This window comes from Lissotriton vulgaris, unplaced genomic scaffold, assembly GCF_964263255.1.
Source record: "Lissotriton vulgaris unplaced genomic scaffold, aLisVul1.2 SCAFFOLD_1158, whole genome shotgun sequence".
Lineage (NCBI taxonomy): Eukaryota > Metazoa > Chordata > Amphibia > Caudata > Salamandridae > Lissotriton > Lissotriton vulgaris.
Window position 1 is genome coordinate 221,254 of NW_028252352.1, and position 24,847 is coordinate 246,100.

At 43.1% G+C, this 24,847-nt stretch overlaps 1 protein-coding gene across 1 annotated transcript; it reads right to left on the reverse strand.

Annotated features, from left to right (window-relative positions):
• Positions 1–260: 260 nt before the first annotated feature.
• LOC147662584 (E3 ubiquitin-protein ligase TRIM39-like) lies at positions 261–23,744 on the reverse strand. The gene is made up of 4 exons (XM_086951064.1): positions 23,331–23,744; positions 7,097–7,171; positions 678–896; positions 261–368 (listed from the first exon to the last, which is right to left on the reverse strand). The coding sequence occupies exons 1-4, from the start codon at positions 23,742–23,744 to the stop codon at positions 261–263; spliced, it is 816 nt and encodes a 271-aa protein (XP_086807190.1).
• Positions 23,745–24,847: the final 1,103 nt, after the last annotated feature.

Here is a 24,847-nt window from a genome sequence, read left to right on the forward strand (position 1 = left end):
TTTTGGACTTACAATATTTTCTAGTTAATAGTTCTTGTGGAATACCATAAAGATGCTCTAAAAGTATTGAAGATTTTATGCGAAAGTTCTCCTCCAGGTCTGTTGTTAGATCAATAGCGAAGGGCCTGCATATTCGGTTTTTGCTACTTCCACTTATGCTGTGCCCATCTTCCATGGGAAAAAAGTCATATCTCTTGTTCCATTGAGTATAAACACCCTTCCACTTACAATGATTCCATATTCAGCCATAGGATTTCATGCTAATAGTTAGATGCCATATGGGAATCACTATTGTATACTGCCTTGTTAAGGCATTCATGAATTAGAATCATATTATCATAGCTAAAATCAAATACAACTCTATGAAACTGCAAGACAATGATGAGAGAGCATAGAAATCCAAATAATTATTTTCAAAGTATGAATTACAATTATGCCAAGGGGGTTAAGAGGATGTCAATAAGAAACTGCAAACAATTGCAAACTGGGTATCAGTAATCACCTGCTCTGGGTCATAGGTAAGAAGTCATAAACAAGCAGTTCTTGTTAGATCATTTTGTAAATTATATGTGGCCATGATATTAGGAGGAGCGGAATCATTGCTCTCAGTGGAACTACTGCCTTGTAAGGACTGAGGAGCACATCTTCAACATCCGTAGGTACTAAATCTCACTCACCTTCAGTATCTCCCTGTCTGGTTGCTCAGTCTTTGATTGTAGTTCTGATATGATGTTCTGGAGGTAGTGAGAATACTTTGATAGTGTTTTTCTTCTTACTATAATCTTCTGTAGAATATCTACTCGTTCACACTGCAAGTCCCAGTAAAGGCTATGCCTCTTCGTAATCAGTAGTTGCTGCAGATATCTAAGCTCTTTCCTGATCATTTGTTTCTTACTCTGCAAATTGATATTTAATTCATTATTTAAACCAGGAGAAGTATGTGCATGCTGTAAAAATTAAAGTTTATTTAAATGTATCCAAATTCTGAAAGGTCATTCAAGGATTAAGACTTGGATATAAACGGCAAGATTATTTGTGCATGCTTCCCACATAAGTTCTGATAAAAGAAAGCAAAGTTGGAAATGTGGCAGTAATCACATTAAGCTTCAATCAACACACCCTCACTCAAGTACTCCAAAACACCCCAACCTCTCTCACCTATATATCAGAATATCAATAGCAAAAATACTGTAGGGCTAAAGTATTGTGTCCTGAATACCATTTACAAAAATGTTGTTCAATTGAGTGAAGATTTGCTATAAGTAGTTCAAATGAAGCTATACTGTTATAGAAGATACCTAGGACTCATATTGTCTGTAATACACTATTTTAACACCTTGGCTGCTAGGTGTTTTCCCCTCCTGTGCTGACTTTTTTTCATTATTATTGTTTAATGACGAGCTCAGCTCGTCATCAGCACAGCTCAACCGTGCATCATGACGAGCTGAGCTCGTCATGAGCATCGAAAGGGTTAAATATGACATTTTGGAAGCATACCCTTTAATTCTTAATGGGTTTGTACTGCATTTATACAAATTAACAAAACAATAGTGAGAAGTCGTACAAAACATTGGCAACATCTTCCGTTTCTATATTAATTAAGAAATTATTTGTAGTTTATTTTCAGATCACTCAATATACATACACATTTTTGAAAGCATAATAACAATTACATTTGAAAGAGAATTGTATTTTAACCAGGTGTCTGGGAAGAAAATATATCTCAACCATCCCCAAAAATAAATATGGCTAAATAGGTGACAGAGTTGGTGTTGATCTTCTCCCATGCATTTAGCAAAATGGTACTAAAATGTCCTTTCAAATACGTTTCCATCCAAAAGCAGTCAAGCTTTTTTAAGTGGGGCTTCAAGTAAAGAAACACTCACAAGTTTAAGAGCAGAGGGGCACCATGTGTATTAGAAAAGACTTGCACGTGATAGAGTGGAAATCCTACTTCATTCGTAGTGGTGCATCATAATCACGTGTGGAGCACACCTACATATATTTGTTATATTTACGTGAAGTGTTCGAATTTTGAAATGCATTAATATGAATATGTGACGTATTTTAGGCCAGTGACAAGTAGCATGAAGAATTAACATAAAAAATGAATGCAACAAGCAGAGAGCATTAACAAGAGGAATTAGTGCTGTGAAGCTGGCAATTCATTCATGTATTAAATGTACTTATTAATTTTGTAATTTCATACGTAAGTAAAATGCATCACTTGCAATTACCTTAATGTTATGTGAATTTGTAAAACTTATATGATTTTTTTATGTTAGCTGAAGTTCGTAGGCGTGAAATGCAAGTCCCTGAAAATTCTCACTTTAGACTTAACTGTTTGAATTTCATGTGTGCGGTGGAATCTGTTCTTTCCCACGTTTTGTGTTGGAGGTGAAGAGGAGCTCTTCTAGGCAGAATAATGTCTTTGTTTTATTAGTTAGGCAAGGAGGGAAGAAGTTATAATTGTGTGGCTTGAGTCTATAAAGGAAGTTAGAAATAAATTCAATGTCCTGTCAGGGCTCAATGAATGCGATTGACTTGGTTCTAACCAAATTGGCAGCAATCTGGTGTATGATTCTAACCCCCTCCTGGATCATCCTTCTAACCATGTATCTACGATAAAGGGTGACTCTAATCCAGTAGTTGTCGATGGTAGTTCTTTAGATTTAGTTGTACCAATGTTATGTTCTGCTGGGGAATTAGTAAGTAATGCTTGGGAAGGGGGGGGGGGGGGGGAGTCTAGTATCCTGGAATATAGCTGGCTTGCGACACAGATATGAGTCACATGATTGGGTAAATTTCATTAATGGTTTTGATGTGTGTCTTTTCCAAGAAACCTGGATGTGTGAACCCTCTTTTCTTCGTGGGTATCTGAACTACTCAGTCCCTGCAATCAAAGGCCAAAAGGGTCGCCCAAAGGGGGGTTTGACAATTTGGGTGAGGCAAAGTTTGTCTCTCCCTATCAAGATGCTAGATTCAGGCAGTAAGGACATCCAACTTATAAATCTGGACATGGGCACTTTGGGGTGTCTTGACATATATAATGTATATATTAGAGGTAATAACGGAGGAAAGTCAGAAGTACTAGAGGCTCTTATCTCCTTACTTGAAACTTACTCCCTCGACAATAATGATATAATAGCTGGTGACTTTAATCGCATGTTCGAACCCCTGGATATTTGCGACGACTACGTTGGAACGGAAGAGGATAGGCATTGGGGGGTCCCCAGTCTAGATTTAGAGCCTATTAAACAGTGGTCTGAGGACGTTATTTGCTTAAATGTGATTTGTCTCGAAAGGGGCCTTAGAGCACTGAATGGGAGAACAAAGAGTGACGGGGGGGCTTGTACTTTTGACAACGGGCGAAGTAAGAGCAGGATTGACTATGTATTGTGCAGCCTGAAGCTATGGAAGCAAGTTGTTGATATGGAAGTTAAGCACAGGCTCGAAAGCGACCACGATCCCTTGTGTGTAGTGCACAAATGGTGGTCAACCCCGAATGGGAAGCCAAACGTAGAGTGGGAAGGTCTCCCCATCCCTGTTCCTACTAACGATATGAGTCGGCTTCAATATAGAGGTAGATGGTGCGATTAAAGCATTGGAAAAGGCTACTATAGTTACGCCAGGGTCAAGCAAAGCTATAGTTGTCTATGATAACCTTTTTTCTGCTATTAAATCCCACTTCCAGAAACCAGCCAGGGAAACCAATAGAGCACCAACTAGGCCTGCAAAGTGGTATAATGCACAGTGTAGGGACGCTAGGCTTGCTCTGGGCACTGCTATGAAAACTAGCGAACAGACTGCTATTCGTAGTGCCAGAAAGAATGATAAAGATAGTATGGCTACTGCAAAAAAGTTGTGGGACGAGCTGCATTGGAGTGAGTTAAAGGACGCATGCAGTACTAAAGATTCCAGGCTTTTCTGGAACATTGTTAAATGGGGAAAAGGAGGTGAACCTGATTGTCCTGATAATAATGTCCCGGAGGAGGATTGGGTCAATTATTTTAAGCCACAATATGCTGAAGCTAAACCTAGCAGGGAGATGGATGGGTTCAAGGCTGTGTTCCCCAAATCAAATCTCTTCTGCCATGGTGAGGTGTTAATAGCTCTTAGTAAAGTGTCTAGGGGCAGAGCACCAGGTCTGGACGGGGTCCCGGCGGAACTTTATATTAATGATATGGAACGCTGGGGTAAATATATTTTTCTTTTGTCTAATGCTGTTGCCCGGGGTGCATTAGTACCATCTTCTTGGAAGGGTGCAATTATCATCCCAATTTACAAGAAAGGAGACCGGGGCTTGCGGGTAACTACAGACCCATAGGCTTGATAGCTACCATCCAAAAGGTGGCGGGGAGGATGGTGGTTAACAAACTTATGGACTGGGTTGATGAGCATAATGCATTATCCCCATATCAGGCTGGGTTTCGGGAGGCCACAAGCAAGGTGGACCAGGTGTTCCGCTTTACTTTGTTACGGTGGCGAACGGTGGTGCTAGGGGAGGGCAGCCTGTATGCAGCTTTTGTTGATTTGTGGGCTGCCTTTGACCTGGTCATTAGGACAAAGCTGTGGTTGGTATTGAGGAGCCTGGGACTACCAGATGAATTCTAACCCTGGTCATGAGGTTGCACGAGACTAATTTTGCTAAAATTCAGTGGGGTAGGCAGGGGGAGATCACTGATGACTTCCCGGTCGAACGGGGTGTTCGGCAAGGGTGTGCAATGGCCCCCTTGCTTTTTTCATTATTTATTAACGGGGTAGTTGCACGAATGTTATCTGCTAATGTTGATGCACCCACGTTGGCGGGCATTAAGGTACCGATTTTAATGTTCGCAGATGACACCCTGATTTTATCAAAAACCCCAAGTGGCCTACAACGTGCTCTCTATACTTTTGATGAATTTTGTGGGGAGCACGGTTTAGAAGTCAATGTAGCAAAAACCAAACTAATGACATTTAACCCCCATCGCAATTTCCGGTCCAGGGTGTTTATGAACCAACATCCATTAGAGGTAGTTAGAGCCTTTACTTATCTTGGTATCTATGTAACTGATGATCTAGGATGGTCCCAGCATATCGACCTTGCGACACTAAGGCATAGGCAAATAGTGGGAGCTCTTGGGGCTGAGCATAGAAAATCAAAGTCCAAACCAATTGCGCAAGCTCTAAAGGTATATGAGGCAAAAGCCCTGGGATCAGCATTATATGGGGCAGAGCTGTGGGGATTCTGGAAGCTCCTCTGTATGCAGAAGTCCGAAAACAAGTTTTTGAGGACAATTACGGGTCTTCCCAAAAGCATCCCCTTGCTCCTCCTTAGATATGATTTGGGCAGAAAGGGCGTAGGTGATTTGGCGAGGCTTCGCCCGATTCTATATTGGACTACTCCAGAGCTCAAACACTCTGCCGATGGTTTCCTAGCAATGATTGAAGCTGATGTGTTCCACAGGATAAAATGGTTAAAGGATCTACGAACCTTGTTGTGTGTGCTTGGCCTTCAATCCCTTTGGGACAATCCGATAGGAGTCGCTTTTCCCAGTAAAAAAACAATCAAGGAGCTCCAATCCCTATGTGGCTAGGAGGGATTGGAGAAAAACCAATGCGGAATCTATGGCAGGTCGATATCTGGAAGTTAAATCACTCCCTGCCATTGAACTGTACTGGGACAGCATAACCAAGCCAGGGGACAGGAAACTTCTCTTCCAGATGAGGATAGGAGCCCTTCCCCTTAGGTCCTTAACTGGCAGGTGAAGTGGATCATCTAACACCACCTGCCCTGTCTGTGGAAACACAAAAGAAACTATTGGGCATTTTCTATTCTCTTGTAGGGCCTATGTCCCTCCAAGGCGGATTTGGTTAACACCGGCCTGTAAGAACTTAGGCACCTCTAGTAGTTCAGTGGCATTGACAATTATCTGTACTAGCTCCTGCTTGCCATTAGCTTAGCAACAGCCAAATATTTGGGGTGGGCATGGGTTATCAGGCAGAAAGCTATAAACAAGGGTTCATCCATATAGGGATTGTTGTATTTGCACATATTTGATCAATTGTGGAAATCTTTGCTAACCTGTAAATTGTTTTTTTATTGATATTTTATGCATTTTAATTGATTTCCTTGGAGGCGCATATTTAATGATTTTTTAATGATGCTTTACATTTATGTATGTAATGTGCTTTTATGAGAATTACTCGAATAAAGCCTTTTGAATGAATGAAAAAATTGTGTGGCTTGAGTCTATAAAGGAAGGCCGTTATGCTTCAAACAGGAGAAGGCCTGGGAACCAAGAACAAATTGTTGCGAGAAAGGTAGGACTGTATCCAGAGTGGATGGTGTGACTCGAAATGCATCGTGGGAGTGCTACCTGTGACTAACTAGTTGTTGGGACTAGGGATAGCGTGCCACTTCTTTCTTGCCTTTGGAGAGAGCACATCCTAGAACGAGCTCTGTCTTTTCGATAGTAGCTTCATGCTACTTGGCCCATTCATCATGGAGAGGCTTCTTAGGAAGACTACACGCACTGACACCTTTGTCCTTTATCCTGAAATTACACATGTAGGGATTATACTAATTCCTTTGTATGTCTATACCCTCGTGTTCAGGTGTCTCAATATTCCGTTTTTTCTGGCTTTGTAGTAAGCCAACGGACCTTAAGTAATTGTCCGTGGGTTATTATGTATCAAGGAGATTTATTGGCTAAATGATTGTCTTCCTAACGACTTCATGCTGCGAAAAAGAACCATCGGAGTGTGATTCTAGAACAGGTCTGGAACTTATGGGCCCGGCCCTTTCACATGAGAATTATGCAAACTTGATATCTCTTGCAATATACAGAGGATTATAGTCATAATCTTTGTGTGATGTGTTTTTGACAGCTTTTTTTTTACAAATCTAGCGGGCTACATCTTATTTTATTGTAAATCAGAGTGTGCTTAAAGTGCTTAATTAGACACATGGAATCATAAAATGCATTTTGATTTATCTAATGTGTTATTTGTATTATTTGCATACAGCTTTCACCCAGCTTCTCTATAATAATGGAGAAGACATGATCTCAGCCTCCTACTACCCACATAAAGCGCAAGCCATCTCACCTACCTCCAACTCCTTGAGTTTTGGCTCATTTTCCAACAGCATCTTCTTCAGCCTTTCTCCATGACTTTCAAGAACATCCTAGGAACAATAAACAATGTGTATCTCAAAACCTATGTGCTAATTGACATGAATCCAAATGATGCACAACTCAAACTATACATGGCTGTGTTATATCACCTTGCTCCCAACAGCACTTGCCATCAAGTTACACCACACATAAATAGCTACGCATCCAGCAACAACAATTGTGCCATTTTCAGTGAATTATAAGATTCATGAAATAAGCCTCTCCTAGGCTGATAATATATCTGCCCAGGAAGAGAAGGACCAGAAGAAAATAACAACAACATATCATATCAGGACTACTCAGACTCTGGCCTGTGAGGTTCAAGCAATCAATCAATAAGTAAGTAAACTTTATTCGGCTTCAGCATATAAAACTATAAAAGTTATCAATACATAAAAAATTCATTAAATAGTAACACATTTCATCACACATTAAACTAGATTCCACAAGTCTATAATAATCCAAAACCTGAGGTACAAAGTTAAATACATGTTCCCTTGACCCTCGATTAAAAGTTTAAACAGTTAAAAGGATAGGTCCCAAGGCCATATCTAATATATAAATATATATTTAGAGAAACAGTAAACCCTGACCATTACTGACATTTAATCAAGGCAAACCCTGGCCTTCACAGCAGATTTCAGGAAGCTAAGAACAAAAAGAATACATTCTTCATGTAGATAGATAAGAGCTGGATGGGCCTGCTTAAAATTCATCCTCTTTAAAATAGTGACCATGAAAGTTTTCCGGGGGACCTCTTAAAATTTGCAAAATAATATGAAGTGTAGCAGATCCTGTGGAGACTCACCATCGGTGCCGCAGGGTGCTAACAATTGACCTCTTCTCCTCCCACTTGGCATGGCCAGCAAAAAATGAAAACATTCCAGGTGAAACCTGGTCATTAAAAAGTGTTCATAAATGCTGAAAAACCCCAGGAAATATGGCTCGGATAATGGTGTCCTTTTCAACATTAACCCCTTGCATGCTCATGACAGCCGGCCGTCATGCGCCACGGTGGGCATGTGCAGAGGACAGCCAGGGGCCGTCCGATTCCCGTCCACTTATAAAAACGCCTGCACAGCACGAACATTCGCAGCGCATGGAAGGGGTTAAACATTTACAGACACTAGGGGCCCCATTAGGATGACGGGCGGACTTTGTCCGCCCGCCACCCTATCGGTAAATGGGACCGCCCGCCATAAGGGCGGGGTCTCATGGGGGCAATTAGGATACACCTGCCGCAGTGGCGGGCGCATCCTGCATTCTTGTCATAGGCGGTGCACTTAGCACCGCCCGCCACGATGCCATGAAGGCATGTTGTGCACTTCCATGCACAACATGGCAGGCACAGCGTGGTGCCTGCCATGTTATGCATGGAACTGCTGGGGGGTACCTTAGGTGCCCCCCATGTCCACCTCCACCCCCCAGAGTCCCTGGGGGCCCGCAACGGGCCCCCAATGTCTAACACTGTATGCCTTTCCGTGCCAGCATGTCCCCGCCTGCATAGTAATATGGATGGCGGTGTCTGACAGACACCGCCACCATATTAAACCCTTTTCCGCCTGGTCAACTCGTTGACCGGGCGGATAAGCGGCGGACTGTCTTTCCGTCCACCGAGGTCCCCCCGCCATAGTAATATGGCAGCGGGAATTGGGTGGTGGGCGGGGTAGGATCACGGGCGGATCACCACCGCCGCCCGTGATCCTAATGGGTCCCTAGGTTTCCTCAATTCCAGCTCTTCCCTCGCTAGTTTCCATAGACTACTAAAATACTCCCTTCTCATCCCACATCCTTTTTGGTTACTGATTTGGGATTGGTGTACAGTTCAGCTCTTCCTAAACTTTCAAAGGTGCTCTTAATATGTCTGAGCCAAGGTATGTGGAGGGCATGATCAAGGGTCATACACTCTTACAATATCAGTTGACTCAATGATGATCCTTCACTCAGCCAAATTCTCAGTCAGAAAGTTAGAGGACGGAGGGCCAATGTGTCACTTAGGTAAGGCACCCCCAATTCTTCATGTACCACTATATTAGAGGTACCATGAGGGCTGCCTAATAAGCGCTTCAGGAACGCATTCTCATCTACTTGTAGGTCATCTATGTGAGGTTAATCAAAGTTTTAGTCATGCACTATACAAAGGAAAACAAGATATTGTCTATTTATGATCAAGGTTGTTTGATGAAATTGCAACTGCATAATTGCATAATGTTCAATGTAAATGCTGCCTTGCCTTAAAGCCCACGCTCATCAACATCAATAAATGTAAGTTCTTAGATGCATGTAAATACCCAGTGGAACTTTTTTCAAATGCACTTTTGATTGCTATGTATGGTATGTCTGGTTGTTCCGAATGAATACACATTTCTGTTGTCTTTTCTCTTCATTTGTGATCAATAACAAAATAAAGGCTTTAGAGCATACATTATTACCTATACATTATTTAGGTCGTTTTTTTCCAGTGAATTCTTAAGCTTCATATCCAACTTAAAGGACACTGTGGATCAAAAACAGGTGAAAATAGAGAGGAAAGAGGAATTATATAATCAGTGAATGATTAAAATGCATATAGTAGATGTCATTAGCACTAATTATGAGTAGACTGGTGGAAGATGGTGGCAATATCAGGCATGGTTTTACTGGTTCTAGGGATATTAGTAAAACCCTGTATTGGTATTACCAAAGGTCACTCACACTGATTGACATTTTCGGATCAAAGCGGTGACACAACATGAAGTAAGCAGCTAGAATCTGGTAGCATGATTAATATTAATGCCATAGCACTTAGCCAAGTATAACATCAGGCTATGTTACTCACAGCATAAATGTGAATTAGCCACGTGTAACAACATTGGGTTATGTTGTTCATAATTTAAATGTGATTATGTTTAGAGTTCTCTGAGGCTGATTTTTTCACATATTAAGTACTTTGTCCAGGCTCATTTCACTTCTCATGACAAAGAAATTGTTCACACAAAAATTAAGAATTAAACAGTAGTATAGTAGCACACCTAGGTCCATTTCCCTAGGCATTGATATTAAATGCACAATTATGCAGACATCTAGCATATCCTTTCAATATAAGACAATCTTGTAGTCCTTTGTTTATTTCTTGACACTGGTGACGGGACATGCAGCGTCACACAGGTGCACGTTTGGGAACGAGGAGTTTAGTTCAAATACGGCGGTTTGTAGCTTCTCGTATTTTCAGGCATCACGCATGTAAGTAGCCACCCTTAAGTATCAGGTTAAAGTGCTAGTTTAGATGCGTTACTGGTTGAACATCTGATAATGGCGATTCCCTCCAGATTCCTCCTTTAAGTAAGCGGTATTCTAGAGGGTTGGCAAGGGGGTTTACTCGCAGGAACACTTGAATCACGGTTTCAGCAGGCTTGTTTTCTATTTATGTGTTTCTACACCTTATTATATACACAGGACACCTTGGGCTTTGCATACTGGCTCTACTAAGAACATCTGTAGATACATTTTCCAGGATTTTCGGTGAGTTAGCAAGCAGTGAGTTAATAGCAGCCCGTGAGTGACATATTGAGTTTGCTCAGTTGTCAAAGTCCTCTTTTTCATCTTTTGGTATTAATTAGGTATTAGGAACTCGAGGTAGTGCTTGCATCAACTTCATCAGACAGTGGGCATATTGTCTCATGATTTAAACTTGGAGAACCCACATGATTCCTCTATAAGCCGGTTGACACACAGATATATAGGCGTGGAGGTACGGAAACATTGTTTGTACTTATCCGGCACAAGTCTTCACCAACTTGTATGTGAATCGTGTTCTTTTGGTCACAGGCTCGGGCATCACATTGGTTTGCACCGATATTCAGTTTAAACATGTTCGCAGAGTGAATTACAGTTTTGCGCAGCGATGTTACAAGCATGCAGAGTATTTTTCACTAAGCCTACGTAGTATCCATTTCTTATTCACCAGTTTTTTCTGAAGATTAGTCATTTGTTCAGCGTGCCTCGAACATGCTTCAGACTCTCTAGCTTTTCAAAACTTTCTAGATTTTCTATACTTTCTAGTTGTCCAATTTAAACCTTATGTGTATACAGGCCTTTTTGCAAGTTTACATGCCTCAACGAGATTGAACTGTGACTCTTATTGATTTGAGTAATTGTTTGTTTATAGATTCCCCTGAGGAAGGGTGTACTCAGCACCCGAAATGCATTGGGTAGAGTGACTTACGCCCATTATGTATTGTAGTAGTTGGTCGCGTTATCAAGCGTTTGGATCCTGGACACTCCGGATCGTGAAAGTGATGTTCGTTTGCGACAATTCGGGATCCTGCTCTCGCTGGGATTCTCCACTTTCGCCCCTATTAGAGGTAATTGGTGATCATACGAATTGATGATATCACATCCTTATCCTGGTTGAGAATCAAGAGAGTTCGTCTATGACAACATTTGGTGCTACCATTCACATTTTCCTATTATACGACCAATTGAGATTGTTTCATCGGGGCACAACTTTTGCTCGGGTCCGGGACAATATATCCACTTGTTCCTCATCATTATTCTTTCAACTTGTATTTTTTCAGTCATCCTTTGTGCCTTGAGAAAGTCTTGGTACGGACTGGTACTGACGAAACACGGGTTGGCTGTTTCTTCTAATATTTAAGAATAAAGGAAATAACACACTCAAAAGGACTTTGACTTGGCCATCTTATCTCAAGGAAAATATTGTTGATGAAATCTGTAACGTAGTTGATATTTGGAACATACAATTGTTTTGACTAATAGATCCATTTTTGACACTGATTATAGGATAGTGCTTAACTGACCCAATTGTACATTGTTGTATTTGCTGGTCTTCCAGATCTGCTTTTAGTCACTCTTGGTATTGAGTGACAGTGGTCTACTTAGCATTCCGACTGGATTCAATATATCCCTAATAACTCTGTGTCCCTAACTACTACTCCTTTTAACTCATGTGTGAAGGTGCAGTCATTCCATTTCAGGGAACACCACTAACAAATCTTTTTTGTCAAAGTCGTTGACACTGTCGGGAGGAAGAGTTATAAAGTTCAAATAAAACCATCCTGCATACAAACCTATCACATCAACTTACTCATGAAATGGTTAGGACCATTACCAACATCAGCCCATTTGACCCTACCCATGGGTGGTCCCCTAGTATGCACACTAGACCAACTAGTAACCAATGAAGCCCTTATAGAACAGGGAAAACTCTCACTAACAACACTATTAGAACCCTTCTCTGAGGTTTTCTCAGATAGACCTGGGAAAACCACCTAGTGGAACACTGCATTGATACAATCCCGGGTAGGGTGATAAAACAGCAACCCTATCGTATCCCTGTCGCCTGAAGACAGGCCATTCAAGATGGGGTTAAAAGCATGTTAGATATCAGGGTCATTCACCCCTCTAGGAGCTAGTGGCCCTCACCAATTGTAATGGTCCCCAAACTTGATGGCTCAACAAGATTCTGTATGGACTTTAGAGCCCTTAACCCCTTAAGTGCTGCTGACGGCCAACGGTCGTCAGCAGCGCTACCTCCCCAGTGCTGCGCACGACCATTGGACGTCCATTCAGCACTGGTTCCAATGGACAGCGCAGCACTGGGGAGGGATGTTTACACGCAGCTAAGGTGTTAACTGGGTGTCAAAATTCGACTGATAGCCCTTCCGAAGAGTTGACGAGTTAATTGGGAAACTAGGAAAAGCCAGATATATAACCACCCTCAATCTGACAAAGGGCTACTAGCAGGTCCCCTTGAAAGAATCTGACAGAGAGAAAACCGCCTTTGTTCCACCTGATGGCCTTTATAAATTCAATGTCTTGCCTCTCGGGTTGCATGTAGCACCAGCCACCTTCCAACGCTTGATGAATACCATAATACACAAACATCAAGCTTTTGGTGAAATTGTGATATTTAGCCCGACGTGGGAGAAACACTTGGAACACCTCCACATGATCCTGCTTGCTCTCCAGGAAGCTGGCCTCCATATCAATTAAAAAAAATCAAGGGTGGGCTTCCAAAAAGTTTGATACCCAGGGTATGCTTTAGGACATGGGGAAATAGCACCGCAAAAAGAAAAAGTAAGGGCTATCACAGACACTAATTTCCCAACAATAAAACAGGAGATAAGGGCTTTTTTGGGTCTACTGGGATATTACCGACGCTTCATACCCCAATACTCAGAAATAGCGGAACCCCTCACAGATGTCCTGAGAAAGGAGGTATGAGTACAGACACTACTAAACCCCACTGACAAGATGTTAGATGCCTTTAATAGGTAAAAACGCTATAACATCTAGTCTGGTCCTGTCCTCTCCCGATTTCAACAGGCCATTCATTCTCCACACGGACGCGTCTGAAAATGGGGTGGGGGCGGTAATGTCACAGCTTTCCCCTGAGGATGTAGAACATCCCATCCTCTTCATCAGTAGGAAGTTGTTCCCCAGAGGGAGGAAGTACCCTACAATAGAGAAGGAGTACCTCGCAGTGAAATAAACTGTGATATAACCTGGATGGGACCCATTTCACATTATACACCGACTATGCCCCCTTACAATGGATGAGTCGCAGCATGGGCCACAACCTGCTGGTTTTGCACTGGTTCCTGTCCCTACAGCCCTTCTCTTTTGAGGTTATTAATTGGAGAGGTTCTGAGAATGAAAATGCAGACTTTCTATCTCGGATGTTTCCTCTCCCCAAGCAGAAGAATCCTAGGGGGAGGGTGTGTCAAGAACTTACTTCCCCACTTAGGAACAATACCAGATATAGAGAGGCTGAAGAATGGTGGACCGCCCCCTCTAAATCCGATTTTGTCCTCTCTCCGCAGCAGGACGAATGGGTTAATCCAGCGCAGACTACGGAGGAGGACGCATCAGCATTTCCCGCTCTAGGCCCCTTGGTGATCTACTCACAGATAAAAGCATCAAGATTCCCCAGTATGCCAATGATAAACAACTCTACTTGAAAGGCTCTTCTTCTTCCGACATCTAATGGCTCAAACAGTTCTCTAAACAGCATACAGACTCTGACATTCAGGGGCTATCTAAAGTTCAAAACAACCAAGACAGAATTCCTGTTATTTTTCAAGAACAAAAAGCAAGAAATAATATAAACCTTCCTCAGTAACATGAACTTTGATGGCCTTGAACCCAACTTTCATAGAATACCAAGACACTTGAATTGACTCTGGACACCAAACTCACACTTCAGTAACACCTTTTAAAAAAATAAAGATTGTTTATATCCAACTGTTTATATCCAATTGTTTATATCCAACTATATCCATTGTTTATATCTAACAGAACCTTGTGGGGTCAAGTGTTCTGGGATTGACTATTCATTCGACTGTGAACTGTTTGTCCTTCGCTAATTTGCTGGTGTTTGTTTACTGTCAAAAACAATAAAATTGTTTATCAACAAATAAAAAAGGACTGGGACCAGCTATCTCTTATAAGGAAAGTGAAGCCATTTCATCAAGAACTTGACTTCAGAACTGCTGTTCAAGCACTCATACTAGTGAATCTGGATGGTGGCTAATCCCTTCTCTATGGCCTCCCAGATTCTGCACTGGCAGCCTCTAAGGGCATCTTACACACGGCAACATATCTTATGTAGGGCATGAAAAAATGTAATTACATCACACCCATCCTGATGGGAACTCCAATGGCTACTCTTGCCAGCACGCACCATCTTCAAAACCAGCTGTGCCATTTACAAAGCCATCACAATCCCCACCCCCCACCCCTTTATCTTGTAGACAAACTCACCATCTCTGGTTGCTCCAGACATGCCGATGTCAGGACATCATCAGACTGCACAATATGAAGTGCAAAGTGAAAAGAAAAAACAGGGCAGGAGGCATTTTCCATCTATGCAGCCAGGATTTGGAATAACATCCCTGTATTAATCAGAACCGCCGAACTCTGCTCCAATTTAGGAAAGTGTTAAGAATTCGACTTTTTGAAGAACATTACATTACAATTCATTAAATATGAACAACCAGGTACCTCACCCATCACTCCTTGACATTATGCTTGTCTTTGACATGTTTGAACTATATATCCTATCTGCCTTTCAGAGGATGACATTCATGGTTCACACAGGGTTACCATACCAGGGTCAGACTGGAACACAAAATAGGCATGGGCACCAAAATAAAGTGGTCCCAATTAGTGAATCAGATAGCTAAAAAAAGTGGCCCACATTTCAAAAAGGGACAGTTTTTACCTTGCAAAGACGTTGTATAGGTGTTTTCAAAGATATGGAAGACTGCATGCATTTGTGCTTGCTGCAGACAACGTTTTGAAATAATATCAGCAAAATCAAATGTGAAAACCGGACCACCAGACAATAAAACAGGTCCACAAACCTCCAGAAAGACCAGCCTGCACACTGACCTATCAGACCAAAGCCATGGGCACTACCTGATTGCCCTATAGGTCAGTTGGATCCTATACTTTACGTACAAATAGTGGGAAGTCTAGCTTCTCTCTCCATGCTCTATATGTCTGTGTTTGTGCCAACAGCTCCAGTTCCATTGCTGGAGGGCTGGACTTGTGCTGCACTGTTGCGCTCTGGCAAAGAATAAATTGTGCCCCAGCTGATAGTCTGGGAAATGCACAGAAGAAGGGTAGGCCTCGAAAAGAAAGACTATGGGCATTAAAAGGAGGCTTTAACTAATTCCCATCGCCAGAAATCATTATAACACATGTGGAGGGTGCTCCTTAAGCTCGACTCACTGGGGGGTTTGGTATGAGCAGCCTGCAGTTTTTGGTAATTGTCTTTTACTTGTGGTGATCTTATTGGGTAAAAGAGAACGTATGGAGATGCGTAGATAACTATTCAGGTTCATGCACTTCAAGGGATTATTTTTGATGGGCCATTGGGTTCCTATATTGACCCTCTCTAGTCCTGCAGGTCAAATGCATGCTACCTGCCAGAACCCTGACTGGTACACGACTAAGACTGAAATTAGTAACTGCTACTGCATGCCTTTAATCCTTGAAGTTTTGATCCTTTCTAGTTCCCAGACAGTGTATGCTGTCATCCAATTCTGAGCTGTACCAGCTGCAGATCCTCCAAAGAGTGACAATCTGATTTCCAGCTGCTTCACCAGGAAAGCCAAAAGGGATCATAACATTTAAGCCATGCTAGAAAGGTCATCACCCTACGTGAAATCCCCAGGTCACTGGGACTGCTGAAAAGGAAACTGCTCAATTGTTGTGTTTACAAAGAGGTTTATTTGGAAGGTAACTGTTTTTTGAGGGATGTGTCCTTTATGTCGGAATTTCCATCTGTGTTAGGGACGCAGGCTCCAATTTGCACACCCACTGCCACTTCACCTGCCACTGCACACACACCAGCCTCACCCCGAACATACCACAGACACCGCCTGAACAGACACCAACATTCTCCCTTCTCAACATATGCTTATTATGCAAGCACTCCACTGAATTATGGGACCTCTTTGCCACCCTCGTACTCAACACAGTCTTCCTCCCTGAGATTTGGCTCAACCGAACATCCACCCCAGATATTGTCACATGATCCCCGCCTGATATAAAATTACTCACTAGGACTGCACCAACAAACTGGGAAGAGGAACAACCATCACTCATTAAGAGACCATACAGTGTACCACCACCACCTACAAAACCACCAACCCCATTGAACAACTCAACTACAAGCTCCACACGGACAAAACAACCATCAGAGGCACCCTCATACACTGACCCCAAGGCCCATGCTCCAGCTTCTGCAACTCCATCGCAGACTTCATTGTGCCCCTTGCCCTAAACTCGAAGGACTACAAATTCCTCTGCAACCCAAATTTCCTCATGGATGACCCCAATAACAAAAACACTGCACACCTCCTCAACAGTATGAGCAGCCTCGGATTGACCCAGATCATCCACGACCCTACACACACTGCAGGACACACAATTTACCCAGATTTCACCCCCAGCAACCACGTCAAACACAGCCATGTCACAGAACTCACATGGACCAATCACTCCATCATCCACTTCTGCATCTCCAGCCCCGCACTGCCCCCCTCAAGATGACCAATGCCCCCTCACCGGAGGTGGGACAAGATCTCAGAGACCAGCTGGGTGAATGCCCTCAGGTCAACACCTCCAACCTTGCTACTGCCACCAACCTCAAACAGAGAGTAAAAAACTTCAATGCCCCATCAAGAGCAACATCCAGAGTAAATCCTCTCAAAAGGCCAGCTGGTACACCCAAGAACTCAGAACAACGAAACGAGACAGCAAACAGTTGGAGAAGAGATCGTGCACCAGCAAGTACACCTCCAACAGGGCAGCCTTAAAGACCTCACTCAACCGCTACCACAACCTGCTATGGGCAACAAAGAAGACAGCCATTGTGGCATGCATCAAAACCAGTGCCAACAATGCCACGGAACGTTTCAACATTGTTAAGGAATTCTCCAACCTGGCTGCCAGCAAAAACAACATCACACCCTCACAGGAGTTGGGCAACAACCTCGCCCACTTCTTTAGTAATCATATACAGAAACTTCAAACCCCAATCCATCCCTATGGACTTTCATGACAGATATGCCACTACCGTAACTGACACGACCCACACACTGACCACCTCGAAAATCTTCTCCACCCAGGACACCATCTACACCATGAAATCCATCCACTCAGGAACCTCCACAGACGCATGCTCTCCTCACATCTTCAACCTCAGAAACCAAAGGATAAGCCAGAAACTCACCACCCTACTCAGCACCTCTATCACCACCATAACATTTCTCGACTCCTGTCACTTCGTCAAGCACTAATTATCACTCTGCTTAAAAAAGATAAGCCCTCTGACAGATGTGAAACGTATAGGCCTCTATCCCTGATCAATCTAGATGCCAAAATACTTGCAAAAATCCTCGCTACTAAACTTCAGCCTTTGATGCCCTCCTTGGTCCTCCCAGACCAATCTGGTTTCACCCGGGAAAGATCTACCTTCCACAACCTATGCACCATTTTTGCAATAAGGCATGTTCTTGACCTAAAGCTGCCTGCGGCGGCGTTAATGCTGGACGCAGCCAAAGCGTTCAACTCCATTGAGTGGAGCTACATGGTCAATATCCTGCAGAGGATGGGATTTCCACTGATGTATCTGAGATGGGTGCGTCTGCAATATAATGGCCATTCAGCACGGGTGCGATTGGGAGGTCTGACGTCGCAGCCATTCCCAATAGCACGAGTTACCAGACAGGGCTGCCTGTTATCGCCCCTGCTATTTGCCTTGGCACTTGAGCCCTTGGCATGTGTGATCCGTCAAAGACATAGGGAAACAGCCCTCAATTTTTTACACTGACCGGTGGGCATATCTCACTATGCTGACGGCATAGTCCTATTCATCAGGGAACCGGATCGCTATTTTACACAAATGCTGAGAGAGTATATTAGATTTGGGCTTCTCCTCAGGCCTTGCTGTTAACTGGGATAAGTCGGTGATCATACCTCTAACATCTATCTTCTCTCTGCCATCTATGGAATACCCGTTGGTGTGGACCTCGGATCCTGTTAAATACCTAGGTGTCTGGATCCATTGTGACCCGGAAGTCGTAATACAAGAAAATTACAGGCAAGCGTGCACCACACTTGATCAGCAGATTGAAAGATGGACCGCTCTGCTGCTATCCCTAGCCGATCGCATCGCACTCATACAAATGTTTATACTGCCGAGATTTCTATACCTATTCTCTAATATTCAATAAAATTGATGCAACATTTTTTTAAAGATCTACGAACCGCCCTACTCAAGCTAATATTGGGAAGCAAACAGGCACGCGTCAGCTGGGCAACTCTCACACTTGACTATGCTAAAGGTGGGTTCAGTTAACCGGACCTGTACACATACTATCTGAGTGCTCAAGCACACTATGCATATTATTGTTTAACCAACATGCCTACACTCCACATGTAGCCGTGGAAGATGAAGATGCCTATTCAACCCCCCTATCAGGTATAATTACACATGTTCGGCAGGACATCCCAAAAACTGAAATCAATATGCCAGATATGACAATAGCAGCACGGCACTCCATAGGCAAACTTGAATCTAAACTTCCTTTATATGCCCCCGCACTGCCCCTAGCACACCATGCCGCACTATCGGTTACTCAAGAAGACGGCCCTGTGAGAGCACTAAAAGAGGTAGGCTTAGTCACAATGCAAGACCTCTATCCAGTTGGCAAATTCATCACAGCTAAAGATCACCAATACATCACCAGCCCCACGCCACTATTCCAGTTCACTATCCATAGACAACGACATGCTGTTAGATCACACTATACTCTGTATCTGGAGGCACCTCCTACTTTACAACCTTTACAGATATTACTAACTATTCCCACGCGGAAAAGGTTTGTCACTAAATTATACAGAGCAATACGAGCTGAAACAACCAGAACACCAGACAACAGTCTTGCCCACTGGAACAACAAAATACCTTCACCCTGACGCCTGCAGAGTGGGAACACATTTGCAACCTGACCAGTCAACTCACTCCCAATGGTAATTTACGAATCATGCACTTTAAATTCCTCCATCCGATATACCACACACCTCTCTAGCTATACAAATATGGCATGTATGACTCCAGTAGATGTAAACAATGTAATTAATTAGATGCAGACTTTTGGCATCTTGCATGGTAGTGTGGGCAGGTAGCGGGATTCTGGGAGCAGTAAGTGCAACATGTACACAAGATATCAGGGATAAAATTGCAATGTACACTGCTGTTATGTTTACTGTGTTATATTCCGCATGTGAAAGGGACGCTGGGTAAATTTATACGAATAGCACTGTTAATGGCTAAACAGTGAGTCGCTATAACATGGGAGAATGTGCAGGCACCGAAAGTTACTCATTGGCTTAAAGACATGGTATATTGCAAAGAAAAACTGGAACTGTATGCTGAGGAGTTACTAACATCATCAAAACCCAAGGACATTTGGGAACCATTATGTCAATTTCTCCACCACAGTCCCAGAGTGACTCTCAGAACACAGCTATTTAATACTTTGTATCACCTCACTATTCCTCTGTAAAGCCAACCAGGGTCACTGACTGACTATATGTAGTTTAAGGGTCTCCGTACCGGTCAATCACATATTTTTTATGTTGGGTTTGTTAATGAGCTATTTTGTACGGTAACAATGCGAATTATTCTTGCTTTGAAAACGCAATAAAAAGATTTTTTTTAAACATTTCCCGACGCCTGGAAACAAGTTGAAATCTTCATTACTAGAAAAAAAAAAAAAACGCCGACCCGAGTAAACTAATAAACTACCATCCAATCTCCCTGCTCCCATTCCCAGTGAAAGAAATGGAAAAGATCATCCACAATCCAGCTATTCAACGCCTCCTAATCCGGTTTCCACAGCAATCACAGCACTGAAACCGCCCTGATCACAGCCACCTCGACATCCAAACCATCCTTTTTCCGAGAAGAAATAGCAGCTTTGATCTTCCTCGACCTCTCGGCAACCTTCAGCACCATATCCCACTGCACACTGATCGAAAGACTCCACCACATCGGCATACAAGGGGCACGCTCAGATGGATCACCTCCTTCCTCACTGGAAGAGCTCAGAGGATCCACCTTCCACATTTCATCTCTGATCTCAAGGAGATCACCTGCATTGTCCCCCATAGCTCACCCCTCAGCCATACACTCTTCAACGCATATATGACCCCCACTGGCAAACATCATCAGATCCCAGGGTCTCACATAAATTCCTACGCAAACGACACCCAACTCATCCTCTCACTCACTTGATGACCCCACCACCACCAAAACCAGCTTCCACAGATTTATGACAATTGTAGCTGACTGGATGATGAACAACTGCCTGTAGCTGAACACAGACAAGATGGAAGTACTGATCTTGGCAACAGCTGCAACACATGGAAAGACACCTGGTGGCGATCAGATCAAGGACCCGTACCCACTCCCTCCAACCACGTCACAAACTACGGAATCATCATTGAGAACAAGCTCACCATGAAATTACACTTCAACGCCATCTCCTCTGCCTACTTCCTCACTCTGCACATGCTACATAATATCTTCAAGTGGCTACCCCTACACACGAGATGCACAATGACGCAAGCCCTCATCACCAGCTGGCTGGACTAAGGCAATGACCTCTACACAGGAATTGCAGCACACCTTCTACAGAGACTTTGGACCAAAACGAACACCGCAGCCAGACTCATCCTTTACCTTCCCCTACAAACGCACATCACACCCCACCTCAGGAAATTCCTTTGGCTCCCCGTACAGAAGAGATGGCAATTTATGCTGCAGACCACGTACACAATACTCTACACAACCAAGGACCTGTCTACATTACCCACCGCCTAAACTTCCACCAACCATCGAGAAGACTAACCTCTGCCTCCCTTTTATCTGCCCATACTCTCTGCATCTACCAAAGCAGAAGTGGAAGATTCTCCTTCTCCCACATTGCTGAAAAGACCTGGAACTGCCTCCCCACGCCCCTCTGGACAATCACCTCACTCCCAGAATTACAAATGGTCCTCAAAACCTGGCTGTTCAAATAAGCCTCTGGGGTCTGCAAGCACCAGGATACTCTATTAGGTGATTAGCCACACTTTATAAATCCTGATTGATTGATTCATCGAGCCACGCAAGGACACCTTGTATGGCAAAGCGTGGTTTGATCTATCTAGATTAACGCAATGCAGCGCTTCTCGCTGATTTGCATTACTCTGCCCCAGGGATACATTTCATGGGTGAAGCGTCGGTGTTCCCACGCATCCACCTATGGATTTTGGTGCATTCCCAGATTTACTATTACTGGTGACCTGGGAATGCATCAAAATACCATGCCTTCTTATGTGAGGCATAACGAGGAGAAATATCTTTATTTTTCCAAGTTGTTTCCTCTATATGTGCTACATTCTGAAAAACATAGAAAGAGGGAAATGCCTCAAAGAAATGTTTTTGTGTAAGAAAGTGTCCCTTACTGCACAAAAACAATCCTTTCTGCAACACAGGCACCCTTGCACCATGATGCAAGAGTGCCTGCGTTGGCGCTGCGCAGCGGTTTGTGTGTGAGTGCAAGGAAAGGACAGGAATGCAATGTATAATGTTAAATATGGAGTATGCCTGCCCTTGCTGTTTCATGCTGCGCAGCAAGGCGGCTTGCTGCGCTGCATGAAAGTTTGATAAATATGCCCCTTATTAGGGCCAGATTTACTAACATTTTGCTTCATGGTTGCCCACTTTTGTGGCTAATGCAGGACGCACAATTCTAGTATATATTTACAAAGCCACGCAAGGGGGAACTTGCGCTACCTTGCACGGCTTTGTAAAAAAAGGTAACACTATGCAGCGACTTGCTTTGCATTGTGTTACATTTCATTCTGGGAGCCATTCTATGGGCGGAGCATGGGCGTTCCTATGTATTCACCCATGGTTTTCTTGCAATTTAAGGTTTGCCAAGAAAATGGTGTAACAAGGAGAAAAATCTTTTTCCCCTATTATTTCCATTTTCTATGTGTGCTCCAATCTGCAACACACATAGAAAGAGGAAAATGAGAGATAGTTTTTTGCAGGAGGGTATCCCTTCCGGCACAAAAACAATTCCCCTTGTAATGCAGGCAGACTTGCACCATGGTTCAAAGGTACCTGCATTGGCACTAGGCTGCCTGAAGTGCACCAGCGCTATCAGAAGTACGCCGCATTTTAGGGGATATGGTGCATTTCTGCTCTCTCCCTTGCAAGCAACAGAGTGCAGCAAGTTGCCTTGCTGCCCTGTGTTGCATGAAATGTTAGTAAATCTAGCACCTGCTCTCTCATGCACAATTTAAATACCTTCGTCAACAGTGATTGTCTGCAAACAGCAAAGCTTGGACACACAGGGCAGTAATTGCCCGTATTTCAAATCTCTTCAGTCAAGAGCACATGCGCTACCTCAGAGATTTCTCAAATTGTTTGCTTTGTAGATGTAAAAAAGAAAAGCCCAGACAACTTGTCAATCTGCGCAGCATAAAGAGTGGGCTCTGATAGCCCAGCATTGAATATAAATACTATCTGCTGTGGAGCACCAACCTAGAATGTTTAACATAGTTAGTGACCAGTTCCACTAAGATCTGCTTTGCACGTACCTTATACTGCAGGGCAGCCTCTTCTATGGGACACACAGCATGAGACCTGTGATCCTCCGCCTGTCCACAGACCACACAGATGGGTTCCTGGTCATCCCTGCAGAAGAGTGTTAGTTCTTCTTCGTGTTCATCACAGAGATTGTTATTTTCTAATTTCCTCTTTCTTCTATTCATTTGTCTGATTACAGCTGCTGCATTTCCCAGTTGCCTGTTAGGTTGAAGTAGTTTTGTTTTCAATGTTGCTCTGCACACTGGACAGGACAGATTTCTAGCCACCTTCCCCCACCTCCGAGTGATACAAGTTTCACAAAAGTTGTGTCCACACATTGTGGTTACTGGGTCTTTAAAATATCCACCACAAATCAGGCAAGTAACTTCAGCAATGAGATTCTGTAGATGATGTCCTAGTTCCATTATCCCTGGAGAGGAATTTAGAGAGGCATTATTAAATGTTTAATGTTATGCATAACACAGAATACATGCAGGGCTTCACAGCTAAAGGCTGTATTTACAACCAGGCCTCATGGCCCAGAAATTGTTTTCTTTGTAGAGTGAAGGTAAAGGGTTGCACCAAATATGATAGCACCACATAGATAGTGACAGACTCGATAATTATGACTTACAACTATAATTCCCCAGGACCTACCTGGTCGGATTGTGATAATTTGCCATTGGGGCCCTCTTTATAAGTTGCCTGGGGTAGTATCCCCAAGAGAAATACTGCTCTTGGCAACAACAGGTTTTATAATGGCTCTTAGTCCTCGAACTCCTGATCCAATCATTCATGCCCAGACACACTTAGACCTTTGAGGAGCTGTGTGGGCTGTGGGCACCTACTGCCCTCTTACTTCATCTGGGGTTGAGCAGAAAAAGTTCCCTATAGCTGAAGTGAAAGGATATCTGCCCTGCTACTTCCCCCTGTTGCCAGACCACTCTCCATAGCTGAAGAAAAAAACGACCTGAAACACCAACCACCTGATCCATGCAGAATGAGCCCAGTATTGCAGTGTCTGTGTGTTATTCCTATATCCTAGGGGAAATGTTTGTAATCCTCATCTCACGCAGAAATTTCGGTCAATTTTGTCAAATTTGGCCATCTTATCTGTTACTCAGTGTTCGTCTGAGTGTAATAATCTCTAAATCAGTGCTTCCCAAACTTTCTAGAACCACAACCCACTTTTTAGCATGGCTAACTTCCTTGAACCATCTAGTTTTAAATGACATGGGGGCAATTTTTTATTTAACTAGAGCATCGTGCAGTAGCGCATTAGCACTGAGACAGCACTTTTTCGATTGAAATGACCACTAAATTTGCACAAAGTTTTACTGATAAAACAATATTGCACACATGATAATGCGTAGAAATCGTGTTTCAGTTAATATTTATTATTTACTCTTCACCAAGTAATAAATGTAAAGAGAATCATTTGGCAATCTTGCTTGGGTACAAAGTATGTGAAAGGGAAGGTTATAGGATGGAATTTTTTGTAACACAAAAAAGTCAATACTAGGAAGTT